At 43.1% G+C, this 21,705-nt stretch overlaps 1 protein-coding gene across 9 annotated transcripts in view; it reads right to left on the reverse strand.

Moving 5' to 3' along the window:
* Positions 1–21,705, reverse strand: part of HABP2 (hyaluronan binding protein 2) — an 85,044-nt gene that overhangs the window by 38,430 nt on the left and 24,909 nt on the right. For 3 of the 9 annotated variants that reach the window (XM_053305240.1, XM_053305248.1, XM_053305249.1), the window contains exons 2-5: positions 19,413–19,449; positions 13,936–14,076; positions 3,605–3,718; positions 1,104–1,214 (exon numbers count right to left, since the gene is read on the reverse strand). In XM_053305240.1, the coding sequence (XP_053161215.1) occupies positions 1,104–1,214; positions 3,605–3,718; positions 13,936–14,076; positions 19,413–19,449 (403 nt within the window). Of the gene's footprint in view, positions 1–1,103; positions 1,215–3,604; positions 3,719–5,616; positions 5,666–13,935; positions 14,077–19,412; positions 19,450–21,705 lie in introns of those variants that run through there. The other 6 variants (XM_053305245.1, XM_053305246.1, XM_053305242.1 and 3 more) reach the window with 3 other exon arrangements.

Below are 21,705 nucleotides of genomic sequence, written 5' to 3' on the forward strand. Positions count from 1 at the left end.
TTTGTAGTCAAAATTCATCCTCACTTATTTGACTGGAATGTAAATAAAATATTTTCCAGTCTGCAAATATTTTGCATTTGGGCTGTGTCTGATTACTGTGATATTTTAGAAGGATGTTTGGGGGGGAAAGAAAGAAAATGACAATTATGATTTTCTGAACAACCCCAAAGTTTCAAAGTATTTGAAAGGATTGGTGGTAGAGCATGATTTGTAAGGAAACTAATGACAAGTTAATGTCAGCTATACTGTTTATTACCTCAGCTTTGAAATCTGTTGAATTGGTATAAGCAAAGTTGGGTAAATGTGCCATCAATAAACTTACTCATTAAAATAAGGTACAGGTGGACCTACTCATATGTGGTCCCAACAACGCGGTTTTGCATATCCACAGTCAGGCCATTGAGACCCAACCTCAGTATATGCAGTTACGAAAAGGGTTAATATCTGTGTATTTGCAGTTCCTAAGTATCTGTAAATGACCTCCAAAATCATTTTCAGCCACCATTTTGCTTAAAGGGGCCATTTTGTGGCATGATTTTTCACCGTAAATCACCAAAATTGGGGGTTTGGGCGGTGGGCATTGCTGGACAGCTGGAGACCCATGGACCATGGTACAGAACATGTTTCAATTATTTTGACCCTTTTCAGCTGTTTTTTGTTTGTTTTGCCTTTTTTGACCTCCAGGAACCTAACCCCCACAATTCCCATTCACTCACTGCCTCGTTATCTGCATTGAAGGCTTCTTTGCACAGTATACCAGGTGCACAAGCGGAATGACTCTTGCATCTCTTCCATCCCTCTAAAAGCCCCTTTCCACTTACACAAATCTGCCCGAGAGCTGTGCAGTGCTCAGGAACAGAATTATGCAAGTGGAAATGGCTTTTTAGAGGGTAGAAATCTCCATGCCCATTCTGCTGTGCAAGGAAGCCAATAAAAATAAAATCCTGGTTCTGCACTAGTAAAATCATAATGATGCATTTGTTGGCTAATAAAAATAAAATCATAATTATGCATTTGTAAAACAAAATTCAATACAAAAGGAGTCATCTAATCAATTTAATTATGTTTAGTGAAGTTTAATAACGACAATAAAATACACTTACCACTCTCACACTTGGGCCCTGTATATGGTGTGGTACAAATACATGTATAGTTGTTTCCATTCCTTTCACACACACCATTATTCTGGCATGGCCTGGTATGGCATGGATTTACTGTCACAAGAAAATAAATCTGAAGTTTATTTACAGTTAGCTTGCTGAATGTTTACAGCTAAGGTTGGGTCATGGAAGCGATGGAATTAATTACGAGCCTATTATTTGACACTCTCTCATCTCCTTCCAGAGATATTTGCCCACGTGGTATGTTTGTACACACATATCTCAATCCTAAATTTGCTTTCTGCATATATCAACTGGTGCAGGGTATCACTATGCAAAGTTAAATGGGGAAACAAGTCTGGATCACAGGGTAAATCACCACTCTCCTCTGAATTCAGCCATAGATGCTTCTGAATCCAGATGTAAATCTGTATACCTATCAAAGGTGGCTCTAGACTATCCAATGCCATTTTCTGCACCACTATTCATGGACTAAGCCCTATATAATTTCTGGAAAATGTTTGTGTTTTGGAGAAAATGTAAGAGTTTATTACATCTCTCTATATAATTCTAAGGCATATCCGTGGCTAATCCCGTGTGTGGCAGCTCTCGCAAGAGTTTGCAAGCAGAAGCACCGTGGTGACTGGGCAGTGGAGTTTCCATATGCAGATAGGGAGAAAGAGCCTGTGAGAGCAGAGGCATCATGGTGATTGGTCAGTGGGGATTCTATATGCAGATAGGGAGGAGGATCTGGTTAAGGTCAGTTGGAATTTGATGGTTAAGGTCAGTTTGAATGCAACTGTTACTGGTTGGAAGATATTCTTGATTGCAGAGGAAAGAAATATTTTAAAAAATTTAAGGTTTTAATTTGTGGCTGATTTTTTAAATTGTTAAATTGTTTTAAGTTTTTGTATATATTTTAACTTGTTTTATACTATTGTAAACCACCCAGAGACAAAAGTTTGGGGCGGTGTACAAATGTAATACATACATACATATAAAAGGATAGTGGGCAGGGGTCTGCGAAAAGAGGGGTCATGAGGGAGGAAAGAGCCCCTTCAGGAGAAGGAGGATGCTGTTGTGTGAATTAGATGAGGAAACAAGATGAACAAGATCTGTTAACTCAGGAAGGGAGAGAAAGAAAGAGAGAAATAAAGAGAGAAAGAAGGGAAGAAAGAAGGGAAGAGCGAATGGAGGAGAGAGAAAGAGAGGAAAAGAAGGGAGTGGAAGAGAGAAAGACGGAAGGGAGAGGGAGGGAGGGACGGGCCCAAGCTTGTCAGCAGCCTGAGAGGAATGACCAGCCATGGCACCGCCTATTGGTAGCAAGGAATGGCCCAGTCAACCACTGCTGTTGCTTGAGGCTACTGAAGCCATTGGAGGAGGGAAGCAGGCAGGCGAGGGACAGGCCCGGGCCTGTCAGTGGCCTGAGGGGAATGAGCAGCCATCGCAGGGGCGGCAACAAGGAAGGGCCCAGTCAACCGCTGCTGCTGCAGCTGCTCCTGTGGGGAGGAGCAGGAGCGGGGCTCGAGTGATGGTGGGGAGGTCTCTGGTGATAGGAAGCTGCAGCTTGGCCAATAGGCATCAGCAATGCTGCAGCCGCAACCAAGAGGGGTGAGGGAGATGGAGTACAAAGGGATGGAGGAGTCACCAAGAGGGGTGAGAGGGATAGAGGCAACCAGATGGAGGAGGAGAAGCAGGAGTGTGGCTCAGGTGAGGGTGGAGAGATCTCTGAGGTGAGGGGACTGTGTCAGGGGTGAGGGGAGCAATCAACTACTAGCGCGCAGATGCTCTGTGCAAGTAAGCTAGTTTTCAAATATTATGTTTACCCAATGACAAAACATGGTGAAGTAACCCATGCAATTCATATAACAGAGATCAACTTGTATAAAGATAGAACTGTACCACAGAAACATAGTGCATTTAGTTTTGTATCATGGTCTGAATATTTTCTTTGTATCAAGATAAACCATAACTGCAGTGATGGTGAGAATTTACAGTCTGATCCTCAGTTTATCAATTCCAATGAGATATGGGATCCTGAAATAGAACTTGTGGTCAAAGTAATGAAATTGTTTAGGAGTCATAAGGAAGTATATATTGTGCTGTTCTAAACATCTATCCAAAATGTTCTACATGGTCAGAATTTGTTCTGCAAACAGATGAAGGTCAGATTTTTTACTGTAGGAATGCATTAAAAACAACAACAACAACAAACAACTAACAGACATTGTGTAGAGCAGTGGTAGGCAACTTTTGGCACTCCAGATATTGCTGAACTTCAACTCCCATAATCTCTAGCCACAATTAATTGGAGCAGGGAATGCTGGGAGTTGTAGTTCAGCAACATGGAGAGCTAAAGATTGCCTACCCCTGGTATAGAGATGGCAAATTACAATGGCAGATACTGATGGCAAGCTCTGTTGCATCTGAAGCTAATTATTCTCCCACACTTTTCCATTTTCCATCATCCCTTTTCCATCACAAAATATGAGTTAGTAAAATACCAGAAAAGCTGTAGTATTCAGGAAGCCAGTCCGGATCCGTGGCAGAGTCATCATATAGGCCACTGGGTTGCATATATTCATCATCATACTCATAGAGATACTCATCAGCAGAGTCTGTAGACATATAGGGGATGTAGACATAGTATGACATTAGTGATAAAGCAATATTTTAGCTATAGCACAGTAAACACTAAATACTGGACTTTAGTCCAATGACTTCATCAAGCAGGCTGAAACCCTTGGGAGCAGGCAGTCCCTCTGGTATCCAGGGCCGAAACTGTTAAGGGCTTTAAAAGTCAAAACCAGCACCATTAATTGGACCCGGGAACAAATAGGCAGCCAATATAGCTCTTTCAAAATGGGTGTAATATGATCCTAGTTGCTAGCTGATCTGCCAAGCCTGGTGATATTTTACCTCACACAGCTAAAAAAAATACAAATTTATGTGTGTTATTCAAATTTACGTTTTTATAAAAAGTAGCATTTTAAAATTTAAAATTTATATGATTTTCTCTGCCTTTATATCATATATATTCAAGCCTTCCTAACAAGTTCCTGCAGAACACAGCTTCATTTTCAAGTTAGTCCATATTCCTGCACAGTCAATGGCAAAGCTGCTGTTTATTTTAGTAGTTTAGGATTATAGTTCAGTATTTAGTGAAAATTATTTGTATTTATGCTTATTTCTGCATTATTCAAAACATTGACTAAAAAGAAGTGTCATTATTTGACACTTAGAGTGAAAATGCTGCCTCAGAACTGCAGTCTACTCAAGTACTAGCGTGAAGTGATTGCAACTTTGCTTATGGTCTTCTGGCAAGAGAAAATGCCTCATTAGTGCTCTACAGACTGCTCCAAGGCCCCAATCCCATTCAGGACACTGCAGAAATCACACTACTGGAATAATACTAGTACTGGATAAAGTACACATAATTATTCCAGTCTTAGTAGCCGTATAAGAGAAGGGACATATTCACGAACAAAGAGAACAAGTGGGAGATTCTCCTTAGCTTTGATCATGGTGCCACATTTCCAATGCACAGACACAGATCTTTGTTCATAGCCATGGCTCTCAGGATACCCATTGACAAATAGCATTCAGAACAGCAAAGTGAAGATGGGATGGCAGTTCTTTCGGTAGACTTTTCATAGAAGTAGTTGATTAAGACGGGTCATCCGCTCTTTCCGGCAGGTGTCACTGCAGTTTGTTGGAACCACTGGTGAGTTTCAAAGAACAGGTATGGTAATGAGGAGAGCGAAAATGCATACAGGGATACTTTTAAAAGCTCTCCCCTAGGGTTGGGCCGATGGCCTGGTGGATAACGCTTTGCCTTGAACTGATTATCAACGGCATTATCTTAGTTTTCTCAACTCATTCATTCTGTTGCAGCCTTTATTCTTCCTTTGCTTCTGATGAAAAAAAAATACTTTTTTGTACAATGGATGCTTTATATTTCATATTAAAATAGAACCTTCTTTTTTTCTATGCGCCAACCCCAGTTTCTTTACGGAAAAAAAGTTTCACCTCATTTATCGTTATGTCAAGTCAAGACTTCTTTTCTTCGCTCATTATTTCACAAGAATCGAGTCTTTGCAATATGAAAGTGCTGCAGGAGTGCATGCCAGGCTGAGGAATAAGGATCTCATTCCAAGATAAGGCCATTGTCTTCACCCAGCAAATAAAGTTAGTTTAATGCAATACAATAGACAAGGGAAAAACAAAGAGAACATTTGCCTGGGGTTCAGACTTCAAGCTGACATTATGTGGGAGGATTTTATAGAAGTTAGATTTTATTCTATTTGTTTATTAAACTTTGTATAAGTAAAGGTATCTTTGACTCCACAGGTGCTTTTAAGGTCTGGATGTCAACCAGATAGTCTAGAGATGAAAGAAACAGAGCCTCTTCCTTTTGTGAACAATGTCCATTTTGGGATGCTTTGAGAACATCTTTGGGTTTATAGTTCTCCCCCATCCCTGAGGATGTCTCCTTGATTTGTTTTGTGTAACTTACCTTTATTAGTTTCTAATGAAATGTTGGGTGACATGAGACCTAACCACATGATAGTGCCAGCCATTCAAAACTTATATTTCAGTATGTTTCACATGGTTGTTGCTCTTTCTTTGTTTCTTTTTGTCTGAGCACTTCTTTTTGATTTTTGTGGTCATTTTGTTTAGCAATTGGTGATGAAAATTCTACCCACAAAGTTTGCAGAATCAAAGAGAACCTTTTATCTGATTTAAGTCATTTCAGTCAGCTAATTTTGATAGAAATGAACTGCTGTGACTGCCTGATCTAACTCTACATTTGCAATTACGCATGTAGATGTAAAATGTAACATACTAATCAGGGGTGTAACTATAATTGAGCAGATGGGTTCAAAGAAGCTGTGCCCCCCAGTTCCTGAGCCCCCCCCCAGCTCACTCCTCCCTATTTTCTTCATGATTTCCCTCACCCCAAGCGACCACCAGGGAGAGAAGTGAACATGGGTCTCCTCTCCCCTAGCTATGCCCCTGATACTAATAAGAAGGGTGTGAAGGACTGACAGCAGCCAGATATCATGAATTGAGAGCAGAATGGCTGAGAATGTACATAGAAGGGAATATAAGCCACCTGCCGATATAGTAAACGAAAACACAAACCAAGAATCTGAGCTGATATAAGTTTAGTAGCATTTGGCTCTCAAATCTGGGCTTTTTTCTTTACACAATGATAAAAGGAAAAATACAAAATTATGCTAACCAATATTTATTCAAGAATCCAAGAATGTTTTGAACCAAAGTTGTTCTGGGGAAAATATGTCAACCTCTAGATCTATAAAATCAAAACAGTCCTTCTACTTGAGCAAGCAATTGTGTTTGATCCATGTGACATCATTACTGTTTTTACCCAAATGGGCATCTATACTTTCTATTCTACTGCTGGTTTCTTGACTCCTTGGATGTGAGAGCTGTAGAGGTGAAGCTGTCATACCATAGTTTGTCATATCTGTATGCTGCCTGGTCATCTATCCTGGGTTATAAAACGATTACCAAATACTTTACCTGTAGGGTTGGAGCTTATCCTTTTTGACAGTCTTGTACATTCTGACTTAATTTATGCATCTGGGATGTATCGGCAGCAGCTACGACTTTTTCCTTGAACTATTTCTCTTTACAAGGCAGAAGGGGCTCTTGCAAAAGGTTGCAAAAGAGGGCATGTCCCAGGCAACATATCTAACTTCACCCGCAGTATCCCTGGGTGCTGGAGTCTTTCCAACCTTCTCTACACCAGTAATTTAATTCCTGATTGGCCCCATAGACCCATGGTGACTAGGGTCATCATACTCTGAGAGCATCAGAAAGGTCAGTCTTTTGGTAAGTTTTCTCCACAGCTGGACATTCAGACCAGGAGTGCAGACCTACTTCTAAGCTTTTGAGGAGTCCTCCCCCCACACACATTGTACTGAACTCCCCTCCCATTAAACCTAATAACCCATATCTCCCCCACAAAGTGTCTTTCCTCCCCCTCCTGTAAAAAACAATTTTAAGTGAGGAGATCCTCCTCAAGATTTCTGTCTGTCTTTGCCTCTGACTGAAAGGCAGAGCCTGATTGGTGGGCTCAGCAAGCTGTGGGGGAGCCAGGAGGTGTCAAGCAAAGGGACTACTGAGGGATCTATCCTTCCCTGATTTAAACCTTTCTTATAGTCAGTAATGTTTTAGAACTGTTAAACTCAGGAGTAGATGTCGCACCAGTCTAAAAGCACTGAGGGAAAAGAAGTTGGCAATAGCCCACTCAGTTTCTAGGGGGCTGATCTAATATAAGATGCAAAGATCAGCCCATGTGTACAAAACTCCTATGATCAGGTGGGGGAAATGACAATACTTCCTTCTAAGTTTACGCTTCATTAAAAAAGTTGACAGTGGGTACAACTTAGGTTTTTTATAAAGTAGAGTCTTATTTATTTATTTATTTATTTATTTATTTATTTGATTTCTATACCACCCTTCCAAAAATGGCTCAGGGCAGTTTACACAGAGAAATAATTAATAAATAAGATGGAGTTGCAAAACTTACTACTTTGAAGGTACAGATAGGCCATTATGTTGGCAAGCCGGGGATTGACTCTAAATTGCATTCTAGAATTTTATCATTTAAAAAAATTCTTCTTTTCAGTGAATTGAAAGGCGAATTCACCTCCATGTAGAGGTGAGAATTAGTGAAGACATTCCTTGGTCCTGCTTCGTGGGTTTTTTTGGCTCCTTTTTATTGGTTCCTTATCACTAAATAACCCTGCAGATCTCACTTCCCTTAAGAAATGCTTCTGTTCCATTCATTTAAATTATTCATAACAAGCCTTAGGTTTAGTAAAGTAAAAGCAACATTTTTTTAAATCTAAGCACATAATTAACGTACACATTCTGATACATGGGCTTATTTTAACACATTACAGAATCAGAGCCGTCACTCTTTGTAAATGCTGAAAAACCTTAACACATTTAAAGATGCAATGATCTGACATTTGCCACTGAAATGTGACTATTACACAAAATTAAATGAGACATCCTACATACATATTTTCAAAGACTAACTTTCTTCTGTGTAGTACAAAAAAGACCCTCCTTTTACCCCATAGTTGATAGGCAGAAATTGACTATAAAAGCCTGAAATTAGCTTTGAGGCTTCAATGATCTTTTAAACTGCGTATACTTTCATCTGCAATTTTTGTTGTTGCTGAAAGCTCTCAAGCAATTAACAAATTTATGATCAATATACTCTGACCCATTAATTTATTAGGACTTGATTGTAAAGGAAATAACTACTAACCCATAGACAACTTTTATATCTCTAGATCTCACATACAGCTCTGCAGTATTTTGATTGAAATGCTTTTTTCCAACATTCTAGAACTGTACTCTGTCGCCCTCTCTGAGAGCCTGAGTATCTGCATTCCTGTTATATATCTAGTTATGTTCTTAAAATAGAGTAGCCAAGTCCACATTGCCAAAAAGAGAACATAGATCACCAAAAAAGAGGACATAATCCATTAAAAAAAAAGATGAAAAGAGAATACAAATTTGAATAAAATATGCATACGTTAATTTATATGTGTAAATGTACATATAAAAATAACATATAAAAGCCCAACCTTTTTCAAGGGCATCATTAAAAACAAACAGGTACGAAAGCCTACTCAGCCTACTCACCTTCTTCTCTGGACCCGCCCCCCAGCTAATCACAGATTACCTCCGCCCATGCTGAACCCCCCCTCCCCGTTCCCGTTGGTTATCATGACCCAGGTTATCATTATCCAGATTTCATAGAGATAGGACAGCCTAGAGTCATAAATGCACTGCAAGAGTTGTTGTTGTTTTTCTTGTTGTAGCAAAGAAAAAAGAGAAAGGGGCAGGAGGAACAAACTGTGCCATATCCCGGACAAAGCTGCAATCCAGACAAATTATGCTGAATTAGATGTTTTCCCTGACTTGATTATCAATCAGTAGGGTGGCTGGGTCCAAACCACCAATAAAGAGGACATGGATAAAGAGGACTGTCAAAAAAAATAAAAATAAAGAGGACTGTCTTCTATAATAAAGTATGTCCATAATAAGATATATATATCCACTATATTAAGAAGATTCTTAAAATACCTCCTACAATGGAACCACATGCTCCCGTAACAGATTGGCCCATGTTACACAGGCTAACAAAGTCAATTCATCCATGCTGCTGGATTCATCCATTGCTGATGGATCCGCCAGCACTGCTACAGGGTCACAGTAAAGCTGCCGTGGTTAAATTCTCCACCTAGAAGCACTAGTGAGATTGGAAACATGTTTCTGGGCCAGTTCAAACAATACAGCCCAGCAGCACATGTGAACAGGTAGGCGCCCATCTAGAGCCCTCCCAGTTTGTACCTAACATCTGTGGGGGATTTGTTCATCTGAATTGCTCCTAACACATGCTGCCAAAGGCCCACCTGACTGCCCCTGAAGTCTCCGGCCTTAAGGAGAATTTGCTGCTATCAACCACCACTCCGTAAACCTCCCCATTGTGACCTGGCTTTCCAGGAAGGTGGTGGGTAGCAGCAGGAATAGATGCTCCTCCATCAGCACTGCTACTATCAGCTTGAGCAGCAGCACTGAAAGAAGAATGTTTGTCCACCTCCTGGTTAGCTTTAGGGATGTGCAAACAGGTTCGGATTCGAACCTGTTGAAGTTGAAATGGTTCGGTTTGATGGCTCAATGTCAAGCTGAACACACCCACATACACCCCGGTTTGACTCAACATTGGAACCCCCCCCCCGCAGCCATTCAGGGGGTTCATAAATTATTATTATTTTTTAAATGGCCGGGTCATGACCCGGCCACACGGGGCCCATTGTGCATGTGTGGCGGCCTCCAAAATGGCTGCTGCAATGGGGGAAAGGCCTGGAAAGGGCCAATGATCACTCAAACCAGGTGCTTTTTTGCAAAACAGAGGCCAGTGGGGGAGGGGGAACATCCACAGAAAACCCCCCCCCCAGTGGCCTCAGAGAAGCCCCCCAGAGTAAGTACAAAAAAATTTAATTTCAGGTTGTTGTTGTTTTTAAAATAAAATAATTGTGTACCACCCCTGAGCTTAATCGAATCAGGGGCGGGGTTTGAGGGGGGCAAAACTGAACTGGCCTTGTCCACTTCGAGGCCAATTCTGTTTGAACCAAACTGAGCCAGGCAGTTTCGTGCACACCCCTAGTTAGCTTTCTTACTTGCTTGGGAACCAGTGAGGAAGAAGGGCCCACCACACATGCGTCTGTGGATGCCCACTGGGCCCTTGCTCCCCTCTGAGGGTACCTGGGCACCCGAGAAAGTTAGCTGGCCAGTAGATTGATGCCCCTTCTTTAGTGCTGCTGCTGCTTCCAGTGCTGAAGGTACAGCATCCATCTGCAGCATTGTTAGTTATTTCATGCATCATGAGGGATGGAGGCCCAAGTGAGCCACTGGGGTGGTGGTGGTGGTGGTGGTGGGTACAGCACAGGACCCTGTCACAAGTATCAACTCTGGAATCAATATCTGGCTACAAAAAATAACCCTACTGGTTTAAAGAGATAAATCTCTGTCTAAAATAACTAAAACTTTAAACAAAGTGTAAACTTTGGGGCTATTCTTATGATCACAAAAATTGGGCTAGGAAAATCCTAGCCCGATTTTTGTGATCGTAAGAACCACCGGGCTACCAGCCGAGCCCGGTGGTTTTGGAGCAGCTAACCCGCTCCTGTAGCCCACCCCTTAGCCCGAGTTTGCAGAGCGAGCGCTCTGCAAACCCGGGCTATCTGCTCGTTAGTAGCTGCGGCTGGCTCCACGCCACGCTGAAGCTACTTGCGAGTAGACCCCCGGCCAGGAGGCTTAAAAGCAGCCTCCCGGCTCGGGGGTCTCCCCAGTATGCCCTGCGCGCTCGCAGAGGGCATACTGGGGTTTGCGGGGGCCGCACGGCCCCCGAGCTCCCCAGTCCTCGCCGGCTCCGGCTCGTGTGGGCTCTGTGTGGGCGGCCGATTCAGCTGCCCAGGGCTCCCTGCCTGCTCATGAGCGGGGAGAGCGGGCTTAGCCTTCCCACTCACCAGGAAAAACCAGGTCTCACTGATCGTGAGACCCGGTCCTTTATTTTATTTATAAAACTAAAATCAATAAGTATCCCACCACCTTTTCCTTGCCCCAGCTATTAAAACTGATGGATAGAACTAGAACAAATGAGATCTTTCCTCTCAAGATTTATAGTTGTCAGGGAGGGGGCATTTTTCACCAGGACCAAAGCATAAGGAAAATGGTTAAATATCCCCTCTCACATACAACATGGGCCTGATCATAATCAGTTGCCCAGCAGCTACTATTTTAATGTAATGAAATAATGCTGGAAACTCTTATAATGCTTCTAGTATCATGTGGTTTGACCTTTAGAGGGCTCCATGGACTACCAGTCAAAGAGGTTCAAGCTACAAACTAAGATGTGCATAATATATGAACACCAGAGGGAAATAGCATGAATTCTTGAGAGATAAGCATACTGTAATTATGCATACCACAGTTATCAGAAGCCAAACTGGAAGGAGCTCTAAACCTGGTGGCAAGTACATTCGGAACAAAATAATAAAAGAAGCCAAGCTGATAATATTGAGATTCTTATATGTGTGTGTGGCATTAAAAGAACAAGTTTGAAGTTTAACTGGGATGGGACATACAGACAGCAAGAAGTGGCTATAGTATAAAGAACAATTTTTGAGGCTACAGTTTGCATTGGACCACATGTTGAACAGGCTAAAGCATGTTAAGTCAACACATCCATGCTGCTGGGGGCTCTTGGTGGATCCACCAACACTGCTGCAGGGTCACAGAAAAGTTGCAGTGGTTAAATTCCCCACCTAGAAGCACTAGTGAGACTGGAAACATGTTTCTGGGTCATTTCAAACAATACAGCGCAGCAGCACATGCAAACCGGTAGGGGCCCATCTAGAGCCCTCCCATTTTGTCCCTTAATTTGGGGGGGGGGCTGTTCATCTGAAGTTCCCCAACACATGCTGCCATCTCTTTTTGTTCCCCCTTCTGTACTGGCTCAGCTCTGATGCCAATGCTAGCCCCACCTACCTCTCCAGCACTGCCCTTCCCCATCTCCCAGCTGCCTTACTTTCTGGTCACATTAGCCTTTTAAATTGAAGGTCAGAAGAGGAGGAGGTGGTGGCAGTGGAGGTGAAGTTGGAGCTTCTAGCACTGGGTGGTGGCCTCTGGTCACTGTTCCCACTTTACTAACTTAATCACTTCCCCCACCTTCAACCAACCTCCATTTTGGGAGCAAAGCCACAGTGCACAATTTGTTGGTGGAAGATGTGAGTGCAGTGGGTGGGACTGGACCCCAGGGTCTTATATTCCTCCTGGCCTTTGATGGTTCAGGGGTCAGCCCTCCCATCCATCAAGGGTGTAATTATGCCAACTTTGATGCCATCCTTCTGGGCTCTGGTATCAGGAAATCAACATTCTTCTCTAACCCTCTGATTCTGCCATCACAAATGGCTCCACATTATAGTCATTATCCTCTGCACCCCATTGGTTGGTACAGGAAGTTTCAGATGAGTTGTTATGAGTCTTTCCTGCTTTCTGGTCTCTGGCCTTGACTGATAAGCACTAGCTGGCAAACAACTATTGCTTTCCTTTCCTGGCTCTTTGGCCATCAAGTCTTTTATTAACACTTCAAAGTGGTGATTTAGGACGGTAAAGGAAGAGGGGTAAAGATGCAACTAAGTTATTTTCTCACATAAGGCACATATGCCAGGACTTTGGAGGAGTGCTACATCAGCGCATACCAGAAATACAAATATTACAGATTTATACTCATTCTTCCCCAAGCTATGGCCCCAATATATAAATGTAACTAATGTGGGACTTGGGATTCTACTAATCTAGCTTTCAGAGCCATGGTTACGGTCAGCAAGGCTATTCATGAATCTTTCAGGATATTCGCTATTCAGTACCCATGGTGCGATTTCTTTCTTCACAGCTACTGGTACAAACAATGCCAATATTAAAGGTGGCATGAGCAAACAAAAGTTATAACATCTGAAATGGCCATGAGGAGTGGGGTGTGCATAACACTTGCATTGCATGCACATGGCTGATGACCACACCCCTCCTGCACAGTGCTGGCTTTGCATGCATGAGGCAGATATACACATATCTCCTCTTTCCCCCTCATGTGGAGAGATCAAGTAGCGGCCCATGACCTGCGCCTGCTTGGGAAATCGCCACCAGCCATGCAATATCAACGTTCAATGATGGCTTCACCATCCACGATTGACACTGGCATAGCCATGGAAAGTAACCAGACTGGAGATGGAAGCAGGCAAGTCTGTGCAAAGTTGTGGATGGAGGAAGAGACGGTGGGTGTTCATGGACCTCTGAGCCTCTGACCATGTCCACTCACAATTGCAGCAGCAGTTCAAGAACGCGGCCACCTCCAACTGGATCTCTTGGCAGAGGGCGCAGAGGGGCTTCCAACACACTGGGGTATAATGCAAGGAAAGACTGCAGTTCCTGAGAAAGAAATTCAAGGAGGTGACCACCCACAACAAGATGTTGAGAGTGTAGCCAAGGACCATGACACACTATGATCAGCTGGCATCAGTCCTTCTAGATTGGAGGGACATAACGCACGGGAGCATGGCTGGGAGTGGGTACCCCATCCAACAGAAGAAGCAAAGGAGAAGCCAGATGGAACTCTCAACCAGCATGGCAGGGAGCAGCAGGGAGGAGCTATTCTTGCATTCCCTGACTGACATGTTATCCAGGATGGGCAGAGGAATAACTTTTCCAGGTTTCCCGCCTATACCTTTGCTCGATGAAGGAGCTGATGATTCAGACAATACTCCAGAAAAGTGCCATCTCTCCAACAAGAAGGCATGCCTGGTGAGTGCACCTGTCCTCCTAAGCTGAACAAGTTGCAGGAAGACAGCTGTGTCCAAGCTATAATCTTAACAGAATACAATGCATAATTAGCATGCCATCCATCTTGGCCACAAACCACCCTTACATTCATTGCTACAATTAAGAGCAGGTGCAATGATGTGCAAATTGTAGACCTTGATACTACCTTGGGACAGGCCTGGGCACCCTTGGTCCAGCAGAAGTAGTTGAAAAACAACCCTGGCCACAGGTTTTTAAACCTGGGGATGATAGTAGTTGTGCTCCAACAATGTTAATAGAGCCCACTTCTTCCAGGCCTCCCCTTAATATGCAGGGAACAACTTTTAGAGCAGGGATCTTGAGTTTCAGAATGATAATTAATGTTTTTTAAAATTTTAAAAAAACCGATCCCAGCTGCCATTCTAACAAATGGAACCCTTAGAATGTATACAGTACACAGAAGTCATGTGAGCAGAAAGCGGGAGTAGATGCAAATACTGCAGCTCCTAGAGAATCTTTTCTATCCTTTAAGAATAACCATGTGGTCTATGGAGGCATTTCTCCAAATACTCAGTATGCTGTTTGCAAACCACTTTAAATCAAGTTCAAGCTATGGTTCCTATCAACAGACTTCCCCTCCTTTTTCACAATTCTCCCTTCATATTCTCCAGGATGTGACCTCCCAGAGGAACCACTGCCACAGGAGCATGTGCCCACTCATCCTGCAGCTCGAGAAGCAGGGCCTACACCCAGCAGGCCACACTCCAATGCACAGCGTGCAGCATAACTGAGGAGCAGGAGGCATTGGATCGCTTGCAGCTTGCAACGAGAGTATGCAAGGAGAGTATGCAAGGGGAGAGTATGCAAGGAGTATCCAAGGAGAGTATGCAGGCTACATGTGCCTTCCTCTGAGAACTGGACCACAAAGAAGAGCAGAGGTTGGCAGAGGACAGGAGGATCTTGCAAGCGGTCTCCAAGCACGCAGCCCAAGAAATGGTCAGAGCCATGGAGAGATCTGATGCTGCAACAAAGAGGCAATTTGAACGCTACAAGGCCTACCTCAAGAGGATGGTTGGCTCAATTGCATGATTGGCCAAGCAGGCACCAGCTCATCCTCTCCATCAACAGCAACTGTACCAGCCACAGGTGCTCATGCAGCAGCTTACATGGCACCCCAGCCTTTCCACTTTTGCAGGCACCATTCATGCATCCACAGGTGGTGCAAGGGCACTCTGGGCTCACACAGCACCTGCCCCCACCCCCAGGTTCCATAGCTACAGAACCCCCTGCCCCAAACCCAGAGCACAGCAGCAAAAGGAGCACACATGAGTCATACCAAGCATGCTGTATCCAACCGCACAGCTCTGAGGGGGAGGAAACCCACTTTGCAGAAAGGCAAGGGTGCACATTCACACTCCTGCCTAGGTTGCGGGAAGGGGAAAGGACAACGTCGGAGTGATGGCGGTGGCAAGTATCCTCCTGATTCATTCTCAACCTCAATTGAAGATTAAGGCACACATGCAATGGAACAGTTTCTGATAAAGTGCTTATTCTGTTCTTTGCACTATGACTTTAAGTTCAGTTTTTAATTCATTAAATCCTCTTCTATTCTTTAAGCCATTATTGTGTGTGGCTCTTGCACTTGAGCCTTGGTGAACGGTTGTTTTCACAAGAACCTTCAAAAATATTTTTAATGTGCATTTCAGTTCCCATGCAGAAATTGTTGTTTTTTTCATGCACCCCTGTGGCTGTGAGTTTTGCAGCAGGGATGCAATTTTTATCATGAAATTTTTTCTATCAGTAAACACAATTTTAAAACAGCACACTGCCTCTGGTTCCCATCACAAAAGGCCGAGGGAGGGGTGTGTGGTGCTTCTGTCTTATCACATCCAAGAAGTGCTCCCGCTGCATTATACATGTGCTTTACTTGCAACTTTGCTCCTGGTGTGGTTTTTGTCGTATCCAAAGGATAGAGACGGCCCAAGGATACTTCTCCCATTGGTGGTAGTGAGATGGCTAGGGCCATGCAAAGGCGGTCAAGTGGCTGCGTGCTGAAACGGCCTGCTTCCCCCTATGGATTGAGGTGGGTTTCTGCGTGTTCACCGTGCTGATGGCAAGGCAATGCAGGCGGGGTTTGGGAGAAGGCAGAGAAGAGTCCCCACCCAAACTGCCTTCCTCCCCCAAATGAGGTGATCCAAGCTGATTTCAAGCTTCTGTGCACATGCATGCATGTGCAGAAGCCTGAAATTGGCTTGGATCACCTCATTTGGGGGAGGAAGGCGGGTTGGGTAGGGACTCATCACCGCCCTCCCTGCCTGCATTGCCTTGCCTTCAGTGTGGTGAGCATGCCCGCCCAGAGCAAGCAGTGTATCCCTGCCTAAGTGCCTACCTAGTGCTAAACTTCACCATTGGACGGTGGGAGGAGCTCTTGCTGCTGTTCCTGCTCCGCTGCTGCAGAGCAGCCATTTAAAAAGTTTTTTTAAAAGGTTTTTTTAAAAAATAAAATAAAATAAAAGCGGGAGAAAGCTTGTCCTGAATGGGACGAGCATTTCCCCACTGAAATTCAGGATGTCCCACACAATGCAACCTTAGCACGTCCCTACCCTTCATTCCCTTCCTTTCATTTAAAAAAACCCTTTGCCCCACTGTCAATCTAAAATAGAATGCGTGCTTGTGTGGCGGGAGAAGTCCCCAACAGGCAGGGGTGGTATCGTCAGGTGCAATGCAGTATTCCCATTAAGATGTGCTCATGTGCACATGCAATAGACTTTTAAAATATCTGCTTAGTTAATTTTAGATCCCACTCAAGAAGGCTTCATTCGGAATGAATGTGAGCACGCACTGCCATGATACTGACACCCAGAGCTTAACTACATAATTCTGCACAGATATGAAAAATGTAGAGGGAACGCATATGGAATCTTTAACCAGTAAAAGTAGGGAGAGGGGCCCAATCCTCTCTTTTCTGAGAGGGAAGGCCCCAAGTCCCTTCCTCTGGGAAGATTAAAAGAAGACCCCCCACAAGGGATCCTCACAACCAGAAGAGAAAACTCATTTTTCTGGATGTTTAATGTGGCAAACAGATTCCCCTACAAAGAGTGCACTTTCTCTCATCTAATGGTGGGATATGGGTTTGCACTGCAATTGCTACTGAGGGTAGTCTCAGTGACAGCCCTTTTAAATGCAGCGCTCGTAAACTACATGAACAAATCCCACCTTCTCTTTAAGTCTGGATGTCTAAAACGCAGGTCACTTCACTTCTCCACCAAAGGTGGAGGTCACATGGCTTCACCAGACACTGCCTTCCAAGGCAGTAATAGTTCCTAGATAAACCAGCTACATTTATCTATCTATCTATTTATTTATTTATTTGATTGATTGATTGATTTGTATACCGCACTTCCAAAAATGGCTCAGGGCAGTTTTCACAGAGAAATAATAAATAAATAAGATGGATCCCTGTCCCCAAAGGGCTCACAATCTAAAAAGAAACTTAAGACAGACATCAGCAACAGTCACTGGAGCTACTGTGCTGGGGGTGGAGAGGGCCAGTTACTCTCCCCCTGCTGAATAAAAAGAATCACCACATTAAAAGGTGCCTCTTTGCCAAATTAGCAGGGCTAAATAATTTGCATGAGATCGGCCCTAGGCTCCAGGAGCAGTTGCACAGATACGACATGGCATCCTTTTTTCTGGTGGACCGTCCCTTCTGCCACCCACCCAGCCAACAACCCATTGCCCCCTCACCCTAATTTCTTAGTTGCTGTTCTGCATCTCTCCCTCAATACCTCATTGCTATCGGGAAGTGCTCCTCGCCACCCCGGGGTATCAATTGTGCTTGTGAATGGCTGTGTAGCTTGAAAGTTCTTGATAAGGCAGTGATGCAAGTGGTCTGAGGAAAGGGTTAAAATGTATTTGTCCTGCTGAGGGTGTGCAATCAATGCCAAAAAGGCACACTCGCACTGAGCACACACCCTCTAACATTGTAGCCAATGGTGGCTGCTTTACTGATGTGCTGATGCCTTACCCACAGTCTGGAGACACTAGCAGAACGGAGCTTTCTAGCATGTAGTCTGTGTGGACTAGGAAGAAGGAGAGGTTCCTGTGTCCAGAAGCAGAGGTTGCCAAACTGCAGATGATCAATCAACTGCAGCATGATTCCCAGCTTCACAAATGAACCGCAACTTTGTCTAGCTGAGGTTTGATGCTACCAGGGGCATATCTAGGGTAGGGCAGTTAGGGCATGTGCCCCGGGTGCCACTTGAAGGGGGGCACTATTTTTAAAAATGAAAAAAAAAAAAAATTAAAAATGGCCACCAAAAACAAAATGGCCACTGTGCATGCTCAAATGGCCTCTGTGAGGCCCTAAGCCATGCCAGGCCTTGCAGAGGCCTATTGAGCATGAGCAGCAGCCATTTTGTTTTTGGCAGCCTTTTTATTTATTTATTTATTTTAAATGACCACCACACATGCTCAAATGGTCCCTGTGAGGCCCTCAGCCCGGGATGGGCAGCAGTGAATTAAGAGGCCAGCTGGGGGAGGGAGAACCTTTGCAGACCCCGCCCCATGGCCTTTAGGAAGGCCCCCGAAGGGGCTACAGGTTAAAAAAAAAATAATTTAATATAATATGTCACTGTACACATATTCAGTTTGGCACTATGTACAGAGAATCAGAGCTTGTGAATACTGAGCTGAAGCTTATGCGCTAGGATTGTATTCATTTGCTTTTACTTTGCTTCTTGTGATAAGTGAGTTAAATGTGATGTCTTAATAATATGACTATTAGTGGTGAGTTTGTCTTTGAATCAGTGTGAAATCCTTAGTATTAAGGCCCGCTGGGAATTTCTTGCTCTCTTTCTCTCATTTTAACTCTTTGAAATACTAGAATGTATTCAAAGCAGTGATACAGTTTACTCTGCATATCCGTTAATTATTTTCAGAGTATCTGGGAAAGGTCAAATTCTCCATTTATTTTTAAAACTTATTTAATAGTGATGCTACAATGCATAGTAGAGAATTAGACAGGCACTTCTCTTTAGTTTTCCAAGTACACCTCCACATAGTATTTGGGTATTTCATGAGCCGCAGCATACTGTAATTTGTAGTTTTCCAGCATTTTTTGGTTTGGCTACATCTACTGCTAAATAGTTTTTGAAATATTAAAAGATTAATGAGCTTGACTTGTATTTTTCAGCAGATATTATGGTAAAAAGATGGGTGTCAGATGTTTGGACAGGGGGCACAATTTCAGTGCTTGCCCTAGGCACTATTTCCCCTAGATACGCCTCTGGATGCTACATCCGAGCAGGGCCTATGTCTTTTTGTACAGTCAAATTAGAATATAGAATCCTTGTACGCATTAGAAGCACTTGCCAAAAAAACAAGAAGACATATATTGCTTACCAATCTGTTGGCCAAACCATGTCAGGATACCAGAAAGCTGCATGTGAAAAGAAATGCAGAGGTGTAACATTAAACAAAGACATCAGATTTTCATTTAGGCACCTGTATGGGTGCCTAAAATGGGGATCTTTTAAGAAAGATCCCCATTTTGAAAATATAGTTTGAATAATATGAAGTAACCATATTGGACAGTAGAAACTTGTTAGTAAGGAAAATATATGTGAACATAATAAATGACAACAAGAAAATAACTGCAAATAAATCCTTCAGGATCTGCTGGGGAGACCCTGACAGAAATGGGATATAAGACCTGTTCATGTGTTATGTTCAACACACATATATCTGTGTACAGCGTATGCATATACAGAACTGTACACATGTACAGTTATACACATGTTACATTTAGAACATGTACAATAGTACATTTCCTATCTGTACCCTGTATTTGAGCAAGTTCACTTTTGAAGTGAATGGGGAGCTACTCACACAAAAATATGTTCATATGGACAGACATCATAAGCATATAAAACATAATTTCTGAATAGGGCTTTATTCACATGTTATGTTATGTTTGATGAATGCCGATACATGTATAACAGTACACTTCCTATATACAACATAATAAGGCTATTCACACAACTGGGAGGTGAGGAGGGTGGGCGGACAGGGCGAAGGCTACGTTAAACTTACCTCCCCCTCCAGATGAGTTCCCAATATTGGTGGGAAGTGGAGACCACACTCCCACACGATCTGTGCTGCTGCTCACAGAGTGGATCAAGCATGCTGGGATGAGCATGGTGCATTGGGGAATACCCCTGTGAGATGGACGCTCTAGGCACTCATCTCTGTGTGCGCTTGGGCTCGAGCACACGCACAATCCCAGTGCTTGGGTGAAAGATGTGCTTGCACCCTTACCCATGGATAAAGGCCAGGCTTAAAAGTGGGGTTAGGAGGGCGAGCAGTGCCAGGATCCACACGGATCCCAGTGCTGCACATGAGCAGCTTAACCCAGGCTGGGCTGCCCCAGCCTGGGGTTAGGCTGCTTGTGAGAACAGCCTTGATGTCTGAATAGGGCTTTATTCACACATTATGTTCACCAGACATAGAACTTCCTATCTGTACTCTGCATTTAGCACTATTGGCATGTTAAATGCATGTACAATCTGTGTACACACAGATCTATGCAGATGCACAGTTATTCACATGTTATGTTCAACATATGTACAGCAGTATCACCTTGCATTTGAGAGAGTTTGTACCTCTTTTAAATTGAGCTCATGTACAGACACCTGAACGCATGAAGAATGTTGGGGGCAATATGCTAAATCATTGTAAACCGCTTAGAGAGCTCCGGCTATAGAGCAGTATATAAATGTAAGTGCTATTGCTATTGGTATAATGTCTGAATAATAGGGCTTTTGATGGGCTGTTAATCCAGGTTTTGATGGGCTGTTAATCCATACATTTTTAAAAATGAATGTATGTACAGTCATTCACAAAAACATGTATACAGAAACCTAATGCAGATATAGTGTAATGTCTGAATAAGGTTGTAGAGATGTGTGTGACTTAGAAGAGCCTTCTCAGCAGCTGCCCCCATCCTTTGAAATCCTTTATAGCCTTGCTTGGAAATTTAAAAGTCAATATTGCCATTGTAATTGGTTGAACTAGAGTGCCCTTGAGGTCCTCTCCTCCAGCATCATCATTCTGTGATCTTGATTCTTTCTTTTTTATGCCCATAGGAATGCTGTGATATTAAGCTCAGCAAGAATGCTTAGACGAATGAGTTCATTAATAGGATAGCAGAATTTTGCCTCGTTCCTGAGATATACTGCTGCTCTAATGTATAAAGTCAATACATTTGATCAGCTTACAGAGATAGTGAGAAAATAACTACCATATACCTATGAAAGATATAGAAGCTGAAAAATAACATGCACTTCTTATTTTGTCTATTCTTTGGCATGTTATATTCTACATAGCCAGAAGAGGGAGGGCTTGTCTTTCAAAGTATGAAAAGAAGTTAAAAATAGGTACTGGTATTTATTTCACAAAACCAATTGTTTCTGTTGTCCAACAAAGATCCTTTGTATTCTCCAGGGACTTAAATGATAAATCTGTTAAATTCTGTACAAGGCAACACTGATTTTCAAGCCAGAGAAACTTACAGGTGGTGTACCACTTCACAAAAACAGCAACAAAAACTAATTCAAACCATAAGAATAGACTTTTAAAATGTGTAGGATATCTGATGTAGGCCTTTATGTGATCTAGAAATTTCACTTGCATATGG

Source organism: Hemicordylus capensis, chromosome 3 (assembly GCF_027244095.1).
Source record: "Hemicordylus capensis ecotype Gifberg chromosome 3, rHemCap1.1.pri, whole genome shotgun sequence".
NCBI classification, from domain to species: domain Eukaryota; kingdom Metazoa; phylum Chordata; class Lepidosauria; order Squamata; family Cordylidae; genus Hemicordylus; species Hemicordylus capensis.